The sequence below is a fragment of the Podarcis pityusensis genome (genome assembly GCF_964106645.2).
Source record: "Podarcis pityusensis genome assembly, chromosome: 10".
Classification (NCBI taxonomy): Eukaryota; Metazoa; Chordata; class Lepidosauria; order Squamata; family Lacertidae; genus Podarcis; species Podarcis pityusensis.
In genome coordinates this window covers 17,916,227-17,931,586 of record NC_138035.1, presented here as the reverse complement: position 1 = coordinate 17,931,586, position 15,360 = coordinate 17,916,227, and the positions used below count along the sequence as shown (strand labels likewise).

Below are 15,360 nucleotides of genomic sequence, written 5' to 3'. Positions count from 1 at the left end.
CAGTCCCCTTGCGTCATGCGGCGAAGGGTGTCCTTGGTGGTCCGCACCATGCGTTCTGCTTGGCCATTGGTGGCAGGGTGGAACGGCGCCGAACGGATGTGGCGGATGGCGTTCTGCGCTGTGAAGGTTTGGAATTCTCCTGACGTAAATGCAGTCCCGTTGTCTGAGACGAGAGTGTCAGGGAGCCCGTGGGTTGCAAACAGCCTGCGTAGTACCCGGATGGCTGCGGACGTGGAAGTGGACGGTACCAGTGCGACTTCCAGCCATTTGGTGTAGGAGTCCACTACTATGAAGAATGTTTTCCCCTGAAAGGGGCCAGCGAAATCCACATGCAGGCGTGACCATGGTGCTCGGGCGGACTCCCAGGACTGGACTGGGGCCCTTGGGGGATCTGGGCGGGATTCTTGGCAGGCCTGGCAGTGTTTGACCCAGGCCTCTATCTCTCCATCGATCCCCGGCCACCACACATAACTCCTGGCAAGGGCCTTCATTCTTACTACCCCTGGATGTGTCTCGTGTAGGGCTGTGAGGACCCTTTTGCAGAGGGGCTGGGGAACAACGACTCTGCTTCCCCATAACAGGCACCCCTTGTGGGCCGACAGTTCATGTTTGCGGGTTGTGTAGCCGGCGAATTCTGGCCCGGGGCTGCTGCTGGGCCATCCCCTCCACACCCAGTCCAGGACCCGGGAGATGACCCTATCTTTCTTGGAATGGTGTGCAACTTCTTGTGCCTGAATGGGGCGGTCGGGAAGCAGCTCCAGGCTCATAACCTCTTGTGCAGGTGCTGGGTCAGGGCCTGTTTCCGGTAGTGGTAGCCTGCTGAGGGCGTCCGCATGGCCCATCGCCTTCCCAGGTCGGTGAATCAGTGCATACTGGTAGCTGGCAAGGAAAATTGACCACCTGAGGACGCGAGGAGACAGCACTTGGGGGGTCTGCTTTTCGGGGGCAAACAAGCCAAGCAACGGCTTGTGGTCAGTCACCACGGTGAAGGGCCGCCCGTACAAGAAATCATGGAATTTTTTTACTCCCTTTACGATTGCCAGACCCTCCTTGTCGATTTGCGAGTAGTTCCGCTCGGTTGTGTTGAGTGTCTGGGAAAAGTACGCCACCGGTACCTCTCTTCCATCCGGGAGTTGGTGCCCCAGGACAGCTCCAATGCCATAGGGTGAGGCGTCGCATGCTAGCACCACCGGCAGCCTCTCGTCGAAGTGTGCCAAGACCGAGTTTGAGACAAGCAAGTCCTTGACTGCCTGGAATGCGGCCTCCTGGCGCTGGCCCCACACCCAAGGGGCCCGCTTGTCCAGGAGTCTGTGTAGGGGCTCCGCTACCGCCGCCTTGTGGGGAAGGAAGGAATGGTAAAAGTTCAATAGTCCCAAGAAGGCCTGAAGTTCAGTCTTGCTCTTGGGCGCTGGGGCATCACAAATGGCCCGTACCTTGTCCCCAGTCGGGTGGACCCCTTCTGCGTCCACCATAAATCCCAGAAAGTCCACCTGAGGCACTCCTAGTAGACATTTTTCCCGCTTCACCTTGAGACCCGCCGTCTGGAAACGGTGCAGAACGGTGCGGAGGCGGTCCTCAAACTCCTCTGGTGTGGGGCCGGCAATCAACACATCATCGAAGAAGGGGGTGACGCCAGGAATCCCTTTAAGGAGAGAGTCCATTATATTCTGGAATATGCCTGGTGCCACGCTGACACCGAATTGCAGCCGCTTTACCCTGAACGCTCCTCTGTGCGTCACAATCGTCTGTGCCTCTGCTGTGGCCTCATCTACTGGCAGCTGTTGATATGCTTGGGCCAAGTCCAGCTTGCCAAAAATTTTCGACCCAGCCAGGGTGGCAAGGACATGGCTGACCACTGGCACTGGGTATGCGTGGGCCGTGAGGGCCTTGTTTATGGTACATTTGTAGTCTGCGCAGATGCGGACCGAACCATTAGGCTTGACGGGTGTGACGATTGGGGTTTCCCAGGGAGCATTAGGCACCGGCTCCAGCACTCCTTGCTCTACGAGTCGGTCCAATTCCTCGTCTATACGGGGTTTCAAGGCGAACGGGACCCGGCGGGCCTTGAGCCTGACCGGTCGTACTGCGGGGTCAAGCTGTAGCGCAATGGGGGGGCCCGTATACTGTCCCAATTTCCCATCGAAAACCCCTGGAAATTCCTTGCATATGGCGTCCACGTCCACTTGTAAGCTAGTGTGGTTCACCCCGGTGACAGCTAGCCCCAGTGGTCCAAACCATGCCAATCCCAGTAAGCTAATGTAGGGGCCCTTGACCACAAGCAAGTCCAGTTGCCGCGTCCGCCCTCGGTATTGCACCCTGAAGGTCCCCACCCCCATTGTGGGGACCTTACGTTTCTGGAAGTCCCGGAGGGTGAATGGGGCCGGCCTGAGTTTGGGACCCCCAGTGGGACACAGTTTCCTTAAGGTCCTTGCCGAGATTATGGATAGAGTTGAACCCGTGTCAAGCTCCATGCGGCATGGGGCCCCCTCTATCTGTACCTCTACATAAATTTTCTCTACGTTGGGGTGGGGCAACTGGTATACCTGGAAGTCCGTGAGCTCCGTCGAGTTGCCTTGGTGCGTTGGGCCCCGGGACCTGGGGCTCTTGGATTGGTCATCTGATGCCTGGTGTCGGGTGGGCCGAGCCCGACACACCCGGGCGATGTGTCCCGATTTTCTGCACTGCCTGCACTCTGCGTTGCGGAAACGGCAGGTCCTCCTCTCGTGACTCTCCCCGCAGCTTGCGCAGTTCCCTCCTTCTCGTCGAGGCAGCTGTGGTCTGTGCGCTGCTTGAGTGCGCTGCTGTACTCGGTGCACCTCCTCCCTGTCGGATCCTGAGTCGTCGGTGAGGTCTTCATGGTGGACCCTCGGTTGGGATGGCAGGCTCGGCCGTGCCTCTTGGGTCAACCTCTCGGCAGCTTCTGTTGCCAGGGCCTCCTCCAGAGCGACCTGGAACGTTAGGTCCTTCTTAGCGTAGAGGCGCCGTTGCAGCTTCTCATCCTTCAGGCCACCGACGAGGCGGTCACGAAGCATGTTCTCCAGCTCTGAGAAGTTGCAGAACCGGGCGGCTTGGCGGAGAGAGGTCACAAACCCAGTTATGGTTTCCCCAGGGGCTTGCCGCTTTGCGTAGAAGGCATTTCGACGAGCCACCACTGAGGGCTGCGGCGAAAAGTGCCCCTTCAGCTGTTCCATTATTGTTTTGTATGGAACAGTAGCGACGTCTTCAGGCGCAAGGAGAGCCCGGGCGATTTCAAACGTCTCCTCTCCGCAGACGCTGAAGAATATCGCCCTCTTCTTGGCGTCTTCTTCGTCGGTGACCCCTTTGGCTTCTAGGAGGAAGGTGAAACGGGAGGCGTACGCTTCCCAGTCTCCAGATGCTGGGTTGAATGGCGAGAAGCTGCTGTTGGCTGCCATTCTGAGTTCCTTGTGCCCCGGAGCTGAAGCCTGGATACACGGTGCGAGGCAGCGGTGCGGCAGTTGGCGGTGCTGCGGTGCTGTGTGTGGCAGTCAGCTCAGCGGGATCCCACCTTCGTCGCCAGTGAAATATACTCAGAGTCGCAAAGTGATTTCATGCTCTTTATTCAGCTCATAGTGGTGAGGAGGAATGAATAAATGTCCCCTCACAGTATCTGCTTTATATACATTATTTACACAATGGGCTGCACATGATTGGCTAATTCTGGAATTCTACTGTAAGCCAATCAGGTTGTGGATTCACTTCTATCTGGAGCAGGATTGGGTGGTTCCTGCCAACCAATCATACTGCTGCATTGTTCTAGGACCAATCAGACTGCTGCATTCTGAATCCTATTGTTCTAGGACCAATCAGACTGCTGCCTTTTGGATCCTATTGTTCTAGGACCAATCAGACTGCTACAGTTTGGATCCTATTCAACTCAGTACATAACAATGACAATGATTTTAGTCTCTGCCTTGGGTGTTTCTTTGTATTGCTTTTAAATCTTTTTGTTGTTGTTGTTTTTTTGTTCCTTTATTGACCGGCTGAAAATCATGCTTTCCCAAAAGCTCGGACTTTTTGCTACAAGGAATGTGACAGGAAAAGACACTGGAAAGTGTAGGATAACACTTGCTTTGATGCAAACAAATCAGGAGAAATATTCAGTAAACTGGTGATCTGGACGTGACCTTAGAGAACAGCATATTATTGTTTGAGGCAATCAATACATCAAACAGCTTTCACATTTCTTTTCCAGAGTACTAACCAGGCATTCATGGGGAGACTCTAGGACATTAGTGTGGCTTTAGTATTTAAAGAATATGCCTTCCTCCAAAGGCTGCTGGGAGCTGCAGTTTATGCCTCACAGAGCTACAATTGCCAGCTTTAAATGTATGGTGTATGTGCAGTCTAAGATGGCGTAATTGCTGTGTAGAAGAGGGGTTTTCAGCAGGTGAAATTCCTTATTCTGTACACCTATCAAAGGTGCAGGAAAGTCTTGTCTTCTTTTCCACCTGGCCACCCTAAATTATTAGGGAAGCAAGGGTTTATTATTAATGGTGTTTCTGTCCTTGATAACAAAATTTCCCCAATTTGTGAGAATCAATGCTACTTTCTGGATCAGAAAGTATTTCTGGAGGGGCACAAGCTGCCGTTCTTGTCACCAGAAAAGAGTTAAGAAATCAGAAGGCTCTGCACCCTTCTTAAGTTACACCCGGTGGAGAAATACCATCAAGCTGCGTCAGGTCCCAGTCAGGAATAAAAATAAACTCACTTGGCACACAGTATCCTTTCAAGATCTATCAAAATCCATATGGGATCAAGAGTGTTCTTTGTACACCTGTACAGTGTTTGTACATGGACACAGCCAGAGAATGCGGAGCCCATTTTGGAATGTGCAAACTTTTGCCATATTGCCAGACCAAATAATGCTTTTGTGGCAAACTTTTTCATGTGCTGGCTTTGCTCCGGTTCCATAATATCTAGCTTGCATTTGTCAGATGAGAATGGATACAGATTTGCTTCTGTATTATTGAAATAAATAGTCATTGTAGTACAGATTCAGAAATTTTTAAATGAAGATTTATGATGATTATTAATAATAATTATATTAAGTTCAGAAACTGAAGTTCTACCAATATGTATCTGTCAATATATTGGGATATAATCAATTACAAATTAATTAGATAGCAACAACTGCACAGATAGTGAAAAAAATAATTATTAAAGGATACTGTGTTCTTACAAGCTTGTCATGACTTCGTTAATAATAAGAGTATTAATGGTGAACAAGATTTTCTGAAAGACAGTATGTCCGCCATATCTGATCAATCTGTCTGCAATGTTGAGTTATAGGGGAATATTTGCTGTGTTCTACAGCACTGGATGGGTGAAAGTCATTTGGGATCTACTGGTGATTTGCCATAGTTGGCAAGAGTTTGTGACTCCCAATTGGTGGTTCTTCTTCTTTTAAATGAGGTTGATGAAATGAAGAAAGTTGGAAGGGTAGGGATGGCACCAGGAATATAATTTTGTGTTGAAGAACTGTGAGCAATGGTGGCTGATGCTTGTTGGGACAGGTGGGGTCAAAAAAGAGAACCTAACAGCAGGTTAACAATGAAAAGCGGAGACAAATAATTCTAGTCTTACCCTCCTTCTGGTTGAGCCCTGTAAGGCAAAATTGAGACTAAAAGGGAGGAAGCTGATAGGAAGTTCTGTCCCTGGACCTGAGGGAATGGGCAGACCCAATGTGTGCTCTTGTTCTACTGACCTTTGCTCTGTTGTCCTCCTTCTTCCACAGCGTGAGTGTATCTCTGTACATGTTGGGCAAGCTGGAGTTCAAATTGGCAATGCATGCTGGGAGCTTTTCTGCTTAGAACATGGCATCCACCCAGATGGAACTTTCCAGGACAAAGCCAACAAATTTAATGACGACGATTCTTTTACCACATTCTTCAGCGAAACTCGCACAGGAAAACACGTGCCGCGGGCTGTCATGGTGGACCTAGAACCCACTGTAGTAGGTCAGTGGAATAACTAGCAGTAGCATATGCAAATGAGACCACTTAATGTATAACAGTGCTGGGGACCAACGTAGAGTGACTTGATGTGCGTACAAACAGGATTCCTTCATCTTTAACAGTTGAACTGAAGAAACTTGGTGCCATGCAAGCATTGGGGGGCGGGGGCGAGAGTTATATCTTTCAGAAGTCCTCCTCATGCAATTATAAAGGCACATTATAAAGATCTATTGTGCTATCCAGAGGTCTTCTGTTCTTCAGCAGAAGCCTGCTATGAGGCTGTTGCATATACAGTGGTGCCCCGCAAGACGAATGCCTCGGAAGACGAAAAACTCGCAAGACGAAAGGGTTTTGCGGTTTTTGAGGTGCTTCGTAAGACGAATTTCCCTATGGGCTTGCTTCACAAGACGAAACATCTTGCGAGTTTGTTTCCTTTTGAAGCGGGAACTGGGCTGGCAGGGAGCGAGTGAGGGAGCGACCTACCTTTTCCAGAGGGATCCTATTCTGGAGAGGGCACAGAGGAGGCAGGTGGGCTGGGATCCAGCGGATCTGGCTGGGTCTCTGCGCCGCCTCTGCCTCTGCCTCTCTCTCTCTCTCCCCCTCCCCACGTGGCTGCTCCATTTTGCCCTAACTGCACGAAGGCAGGAGGAGGCGGGACAAAGGAGGAGGAGGAGGCATCCACTGCGCTTGGGCCGCCACGAAGGCGCCTTTGCGGGGGTGGGAAGAAGCCGGGAGCAGCTGCCGAGACTGTGGGGAGCCCGGCGGCGTGGCGCAAGGTAACGGGGGGAGCAAGGGAGAGTCTGCGCCGGGCGCTTCGTGCGTCCGCCCTCGGTTCCTGGGCTCGAACTTCCTTTGGCACCTCGTGGAGAGAGAGGGAGAGGAGCGGGCTGGGGCTTTGATGTGGGACGCGGTTTGGTGGAGCGAAGACGCAGCGAGGCTTGGCGACAGAGGAAGGGGGGCTGTTTTCGTGGGGAGGTGGGAGGGGGTGTCTTTGCCTCTTCCCGGCAACAGATCCTCCAGGCTGGGGAAACTCCTCCTGCTGGGGAGCGACCCGCTTTGTGCTTTGCCCGCTATCCCATTATAATACAGTACCAGGGTGCATCTGTGCTTCGCAAGATGAAAAAATCTGCAAGACGAAGAAACTCGCAGAACGGATTAATTTCGTCTTGCGAGGCACCACTGTACTGGGTTCATTCATCTTCCCTTATGGGTGTCAGCTGCATCCCATTGCTGACAGAGAGGGGGAGAGCGTGGAGAGACAGGAGGAGGTAATTAGGCAGGAATGTGGAAAGAGGGAGGAGCAGCCTAGTTGCAGTAAAAGCCTGAGCTCCGAGAACAAGGAGAAGGAAGGGGGGAGTTCAAGGGAGAAGACACAGACTGACAGCTCGGACTCAGAGGGAGGGCCACCGGAAATAGCCCATTCCATGATGCGCAGGCGAGCAAGAATTAATGAGAGGTATGAACAGGAAAGGAAGCAAAAGTGGGGTTTTAAATAGAGGAAGAGGAAGGGGCGGAACTCAGACTTGGCAACGGCTAATTTGGAAGCAGACCCTGAGTGACTGAGCTCCAGAGTGATTTGTATGTTTTGAGCAATAAACCTGAGTTAATTGCTGCTGGAGTTGTCTCGCTTTTGTGGGAGAGACCCAACCATTACAATGGGTCATTAGTCATTAGTCAACCTTGCACAAGGTTGGGCACAAAGAGCTTATCTTGCTTGTTGCAGAGTGTATAAAACATTGGTGCACCAAGATCTATTTTCAAGGATTTGTGATTTCCCTCCCATAAATGTTGAAAGCTGCATGTCCTTGGTTCAGGTAGCATATCTCTCTTAGTGTGTGTGTTTGTGTATGATAACATTTCTTCGTGAACATTTCTTGCTATGTGTTCTGAGAAAAACACAACTATTTGCCACAAAGGAAGAGCAGCTCATGCCATCTTCCGTTTGCTCCCACATGCATGCACACCCACACACCCACACCCCAAGCAACAGCTGCATACCACATAGTTATCAGAAGAAGCATCAGCTCAGGAGCTTCTTTTGGCATAGCAATGGCTGTCTTGCGCTGCACCATCAACATTAATCTTGCTGTTCCCTGGCCTAGTCTGAACCAGCAGGGATTACCTTGGGTGTTGGCGCAGCCCGTTTGGCTTGTAAGCATCATGCACAAGTATGCCTCTGTGGAAAAATGCTGGATATGCTTGTTTCTGTTTAGTTTGTTTAGTTCCGCTTAGTGCTTTGAAAAAGATCCATGCCCTCTGTTGTACATCACAGCCAGGGTTCAAGGCCTTGCACAATAATAACCGTGTTTAATTACTGTTTAACAGTAGCTGCTTGGTGACATGATCTGAATGCAGTGGGTGGGGCTGGGGAGACAATCATTTTGAATATTGATGGACTGGGCTTGGATCAGGTAAATTCATTTTAATTTTGCTAGTTAACTGCACATTCTTTACTGATGGAAACCTCTGCAGGGCGGACTTTGGTAATTTGGTCCCCTGAGCAAGGACAAAATTTGACACCACCCACACTAAATATTTCAATTTTCCCCACAATAATTCCTTTTGGTACAGTTGTTTTTTTATGGATCTTCAGTAGGTACCGATATAAATATAGGTATCAACATCACTATTAATGTACGCCCCCCTTGCCTTGGCACCCAATGCGGAAACCTGCCCATACCACCCTAAATCTGGTGCTGACCTGCAACCAAGAAGAGCCTTCCATTTCCCAGGCTAATTTACCTGATCCATCCTCTGTCTCTACATATTATGCACAGTTCTCTCTCTCTCTCTCCTTCCACTTTTGGGAGTTGTTACCAAGCAGCTACTGCTAAACAGGCCTGCAACGTGGGAACAGCACAAGGCCTTGAACCCCAGAAGTCCCACTCTGACATCAACAGGAGCCACCAATCCTTTCTCAAAGCACACAAAACGTAAAACACACACCCAGCATTCCTCCATAGACCCGACACTCCACAAAATTCTGTTCAGAATCGCAGAGAAAGCCAGAATAATTTAATAATTTTAAAGTTCATCTGGTTTACAACAAAGACGGCATCCTATATAAGGTATTCAGTTGGCACAGATCAGCATTAAAGAAACATGTCCACAACAAACTCTGACCACACTCTGCTTACTTTCCTTAACAGATGAAGTGCGGGCTGGAGCTTACCGCCAGCTTTTCCACCCAGAGCAGCTGATCGCTGGCAAGGAAGACGCTGCCAATAACTATGCCCGTGGCCACTACACCATTGGCAAGGAGAGCATCGACATGGTACTAGATCGCATTCGCAAGCTGGTAGGTAGAAGGTTGCCAATGGAAAGTGATATGCGGTTTGGGAGCAGGATGAGGCAGAAATCTGGAGGGCTATAATTTTTTATTTCATTCTCAGAAGTTAGGTCCATAGTGGACAGAGGCTGGATGTTTCATTATTCAGAGATCAGTGGTTTCCCAAAATTAGGAAATATTTCCTCAATAACTGTGAGGAAATATTTTCCACACCACCTTCTTGGCCAAGGAACCTCTGCATGCTTGCCACATACCTCATGTGCTGTAGGAAATCCTGGGGCATATTCTAAGGAACCTATGAAGACACTGGCCAACCCTGTTGGACCTATAGCAGAGAAATGAATGAAACTTACTTCTTCCTCTACTTAGCTTGTTTGGTGGGCTTCTTGTTGGGGGTGGGGAAAGCTGATTTATTTAATTTAAAATACTTAGAAATGTCTTCATATTTAAAAATCTCAAAGCATTATATAAAAGGATGAAAATCTCACAGCACATAATAAAATAATATAAAACCAGCATAAAATACAATTCCACAGCTTCACAGTGATGAATATCACTAATCTAAACACTTGAGCAAAGTGTATATGCTGAAAACATAAAATGTTGCTGTATACCAGAGGTCAGCAAACATTTTCAGCAGGGGCCGGTCCACTGTCCCTCAGACCTTGTGGGGGGCCAGACTATGTTTTTTTTTGGGGGGGGGGAATGCATTCCTATGCCCCACAAATAACCCAGAGATACATTTTAAATAAAAGGACACATTCTACTCATGTAAAAACAGGCTGGTTGCTGGACCGTCCGCGGGCCAGATTTAGAAGGCGATTGGGCCAGATCCGGCCCCCGGGCCTTAGTTTGCCTACCCATGCTGTATAGCATATGTCCATGTTCCATGCGGCAGGTGCCATCACACTAAAAGCCCTACTCAGGATAGCCACAAAATGGATTTGATATACAGATGATTGGATATCCGTGCCCCAGGAGATTACACCATTGTCCAGGCTGTGAATCAATCAATCAATCAATCAATCAATCAATCAATCAATCAATCAATTAAATTTCTATACTTCCCATCATCTGAGGATCAGTGTGGTGGCACTTCATCCCTGCCAATCCCTGCCTCACAACACCACTGGTTAACCCCTAATTATTATTCATTATGGTTCCCTTTCCAGACTGACGCCTGTTCTGGGCTACAAGGATTCCTGATTTTCCACAGCTTCGGAGGAGGCACAGGTTCTGGCTTTACCTCCCTGCTGATGGAGCGCCTGTCTGTGGACTATGGCAAGAAATCCAAGCTGGAGTTTGCCATCTACCCAGCCCCCCAGGTTTCCACTGCGGTGGTGGAGCCCTACAATTCTATCCTGACCACCCACACCACCTTGGAGCATTCCGACTGCGCCTTCATGGTGGACAACGAGGCCATCTACGACATCTGCCGTCGCAATCTGGACATTGAGCGCCCCACGTACACCAACCTGAACCGCCTCATCAGCCAGATTGTCTCCTCCATCACCGCTTCCCTGCGTTTCGACGGCGCCCTCAACGTGGACTTGACTGAGTTCCAGACCAACCTGGTGCCTTACCCTCGCATCCACTTCCCCTTGGTGACCTATGCGCCCATCATCTCCTCCGAGAGGGCTTACCACGAGCAGCTCTCCGTGGCCGAAATCACCAGCTCCTGCTTTGAACCCAACAACCAGATGGTGAAATGCGACCCCCGCCATGGGAAGTACATGGCCTGCTGCATGCTCTACCGAGGTGATGTGGTGCCCAAAGACGTCAACGTAGCCATTGCTGCCATCAAGACCAAGAGGACAATCCAGTTTGTGGACTGGTGCCCAACTGGCTTTAAGGTGAGAAGGGACAAGCAGGTGCTCTCTTTTGTAGGACTAAAACCTTAACACCCACAATGATGATGATGATAATAATAAGAATAATAATTGTTAAGTTGTGGGTGAACATATCAGACGACACAGCGATTCTTTAAACAGCTCTTGTTTATTCACAGGCTAGAACAGAACTGAACTGAAGGGTTCAGCCAGCCTGCTTATATAGAGCTCCACTAGAACGCAACAGTAACCATTTTCCGTAACTATCCAATCACTGAACGTAACTTTCAATCCCTTATTTGCATATGTGGACCTGAGTGAAAACTATCTACTGTATTCCCCTGCTGGCCCAGGGTGAGAACTTCAGTACATAACACCAATAATAATAATAATAATAGTAATAATAATAATAATAATGGTGACAAAAGTATTGTTTGTATGTGCTGCAGTCATACCAAGAGTCATTTTTTGAGTGGACCCTTGTGGCTGGGAACTGCATTTGGAGGACTAATTTTGCCCCTCTCCACCTCTCTGCTCAGTCCTCTAAGGGCAATTTTGAGATCAAGGAGGAGGAAGCTGACAGGCGCAGCCACCCCCACCGCACTCCAGGCTGATTTCAAGTTGGAATGCTGGCAGATGGGTTAGAGGTCCATTCACCTGAACTGTCCAGCCTGCCCCATCCCACTCTTCTTGGAAGAGTTTGCGGGGGGAGCACGTGCAAGCCTAGCATGGAGAAGGGCCATATCTCTATGGCAGAGCATCTGGTATGCACACACAAGGTCCATGATTCAATTCCAAGCATGTCCAGGTTAGGCTGGGAAATGCTGCCAGCCAGTGTACGCAATAGTAGATGGACCAATGGTCTCACTCCGTCTCCGGCAGTTTCCTATGTCATTATTAGTATAGTGGTACCTCGGATTAAGAACTTAATTTGTTCTGGAGGTCCGTTCTTAACCTGAAACTATTTTTAACCTGAAGCACCACTTTAGCTAATGGGGCCTCCCGCTGTTGCTGCGCGATTTCTGTTCTCATCCTGAAGCAAAGTTCTTAACCTGAGGTACTATTTCTGGGTTAGCGGCGTCTGTAACCTGAAGCGCCTGTAACCTGAAGCATCTGTAACCCGAGGTACCACTGTATGACTATTTAAAAAATTTTATACCATCAAACCTTGGTTGTCAAACACCCTGGAACTTGTATGTATTTGGCTTCCAAACGCCGCAAACCTGAAAGTGAGTGTTCCGGTTTGCGAATGTTCTTTTGGAACCTGAATGTCCGATGGGGCTCCCTGCAGCCAATCAGAGGTTTTCGAACATTTTGGCAGTCAAACGGACTTTCGGAACGGATTCTGTTTCGACTTTCCAAGGTATGACTGTACTGCTTTCATCAATAGATCTCGGAGCAGTTCACAACATAAAATGACAATATAAAACCTCAAAATACATAGTAAAAAATAAGAACCACAACAAACCAACCCCCCTCCCACTCATACGTACAGTGGTACCTTGGGTTGAGAACTTAATTCGTTCTGGAGGTCCGTTCTTAACCTGAAACTGTTCTTAACCTGAAGCACCACTTTAGCTAATGGGGCCTCCCGCTGCCGCCGCGCAATATCGGTTCTCATCCGAAAGCAAAATTCTTAACCCAAGGTATTATTTCTGGGTTAGCAGAGTCTGTAACCTGAAGCGTCTGTAACCTGAAGCGTATGTAACCTGAGGTACTACTGTATATGCAGTCCTCATCAGCTAATTTTTTTTAGGGGGTTCATGGCTGATTTTAAATGCAATGCACTTCTGCATATCCCAGGCATAGTGAAACCTTAGTTCTGTTTGTAGCTGTTCCCACTCTGCTTCCCCCGGATGCTTGAGCTTGCTATTTGAGGGGATGATGAGAATGGGCCAGTTCTGCTGCCCACACTGAATTTCTGTCTGTACAGTTGCCTTTTCTTCCCTCCTCTTGGTTTCCAGGTTGGCATCAATTACCAGCCGCCGACCATCGTTCCCGGGGGTGACCTTGCTCAAGTGCAGCGTGCCGTCTGCATGCTCAGCAACACCACCGCCATCGCTGAGGCCTGGGCGAGGCTGGACCACAAGTTTGATCTGATGTACGCCAAGCGAGCTTTTGTGCACTGGTATGTTGGTGAGGGCATGGAGGAAGGAGAGTTTGCGGAGGCCCGGGAAGATTTAGCTGCGCTGGAGAAAGATTACGAGGAAGTTGGGACAGACTCCTTTGAAGAAGAAAATGACGGGGAAGAGTATTAAAAATGGTGCTCCTGGCAGCTCTTCATTGCACTGGGGATACAGCTCACCAAACTCTTTGCTGCACAGCAGCTTCTGATCATTTCATGGGGGGTGGATGGAGGAATGGACAGTGGAAGGGTTTGGTGGATTGGACCCCGTGCCTACTCCTGCAGTATATGTAAAAAATAGACCATCCATCTGCAAAAAAACAATTTCCAGTGACTTCCTTTCTTTATTATGCCTTATATTGTGAGGGGGGAGGAAATATTCTGCTCCTTTCTTAAAGCAGTCCAAGAAAAAAATACAAGTACAGTGGTACCTTGGGTTAAGAACTTAATTTGTTCCAGAGGTCCGTTCTTAACCTGAAACTGTTCTTAACCTGAAGCACCACTTTAGCTAATGGAGCCTCCTGCTGCTGCTGTGCCACTGGAGCACGATTTCTGTTCTCATCCTGAAGCAAAGTTCTTAACCCAAGGTAATATTTCTGGGTTAGCGGAGTCTGTAACCTGAAGCGTATGTAACTTGAGGTACCACTATACCAGTTAGTACCAGTTAGTACCAGTATGGCATGTGTGACACAGGACTCAGGGGCTGTTGCAACATCCCTGGTTAGGACTTATGCCTCAACTGTCCTACATTCCAGGTTCATAGCCAGAAATTCTGAAGTGAGGAGGCCGAAGGCAGTAGGGAATCATTGCAACAGATGAAACACAAGTAGTCTAAAAGATCTGGAATTCATTAGTCTGCGTTATTTCTTTGTAAGCAATTGGGTAAAATATTGGCTACGTACCTGCTTATAAGTCTACGAAAAAGGCTACAAAGTTGAATTTAAAAAGGAAGAAAGAACATTCAACATTCTGGAAGGGGGCATGGAATATCTCCAAGTGGGCTAGGCTAGGCCTCCTCCTCCTTTTTTACCTTGCCTTATAGCATAGCTGTCAACGTTTCCCTTTTTTAAAGGGAAATTCCCTTATTCCAAATTGCGAGGATTCCTCACAAGAAAAGGGAAAAGTTGACAGCTATGCCTTATAGCTACAGCAGTAGACAGCCTGATTTTTCTGATACTTGTTCCAGGTAAAACATTTCCCCCATTTTATCTTCTGGAGATATGTCAGGGATGCCTTTAAAAAGTTTTATTATTGTGCACTCGATTGTGCTAGACTTCTGCGCATTTCAGCCCCCTCCTTGTTCCAGGTGACCTGTTTATTGAGAATTCTTCCTGATTTGTTTGCACCCACTTTGCAAGGAAGTTGGAAGACCTTGACCATTTATTGAGCATTCATTCTGATTTGTTTGTGGGTGGTCTCATGACATTGCATCAACAAAGTGTTTCTCCCCCTTTAAGTGCATTTCCCCATCCTTTTTACCAAAAATAAAAATAAAAATCCATTTTTGGGGGAGAAACAAGTACTGTTGAATGTACATAAGTAAAATCTTCCATCATTTCAATGCCTTGGTACATAAAAAGTGATGTTGTTGTTACCATCAAGGAATGTTGTTAATCATAAAATATATATCGTAAGAATATTTAAATATATATAATGTTACACAAGAATGTCTTGTTTAATTTTCTAATTTAGTGAGGCAATCAGTCCCAGAGAACTCACTTCGATGGGCTATTTGTAATTAAATAAAATCATTTCATTGAGTTTACTAAGTAATTAAGATCCCATTAAAAATCAATCAAATCAGATATATATATCTCCCAGTTTAAACTAATCCCAGAGATTACTTAATTTAATATCTCTCCAAGCAACATATGTGGATTTTTACATTTCACATTCTTTTCTTCCAGTAATAAATTGGCATTTTTTTAAAAAAAACCACAAATCTATTATCCTGTTGTCAACCTAATTATGTTTGTTTTATCAGACCTTAGCAAATTTTCTAATTCAGGAGGGTCTGCTTTTCTCCTCATCACTGACATACAGTGGTATGAGTTACTGTTAGAAGATTAATGATCATTATTGAGGAAAGTATTACATTTCTGTTGCTAACAATTCTTAGAATACACAGATACATTTGACGCT

General features: G+C 47.9%; 1 protein-coding gene across 1 annotated transcript in view; it reads left to right on the top strand.

The window, feature by feature from the left end:
• Nucleotides 1-13,351, top strand: part of TUBA8 (tubulin alpha 8) — a gene marked incomplete at its 3' end in the record, with an annotated part of 30,121 nt that extends 16,770 nt beyond the window's left edge. Inside the window, exons 6-9 of the mRNA XM_080971985.1 lie at nt 5,756-5,978; nt 9,125-9,273; nt 10,437-11,117; nt 13,058-13,351. Coding sequence (XP_080828111.1) covers nt 5,756-5,978; nt 9,125-9,273; nt 10,437-11,117; nt 13,058-13,351 — 1,347 coding nt within the window. The remainder of the gene's footprint in view (nt 1-5,755; nt 5,979-9,124; nt 9,274-10,436; nt 11,118-13,057) is intronic.
• Between the last annotated feature and the right edge of the window lie 2,009 nt (nt 13,352-15,360).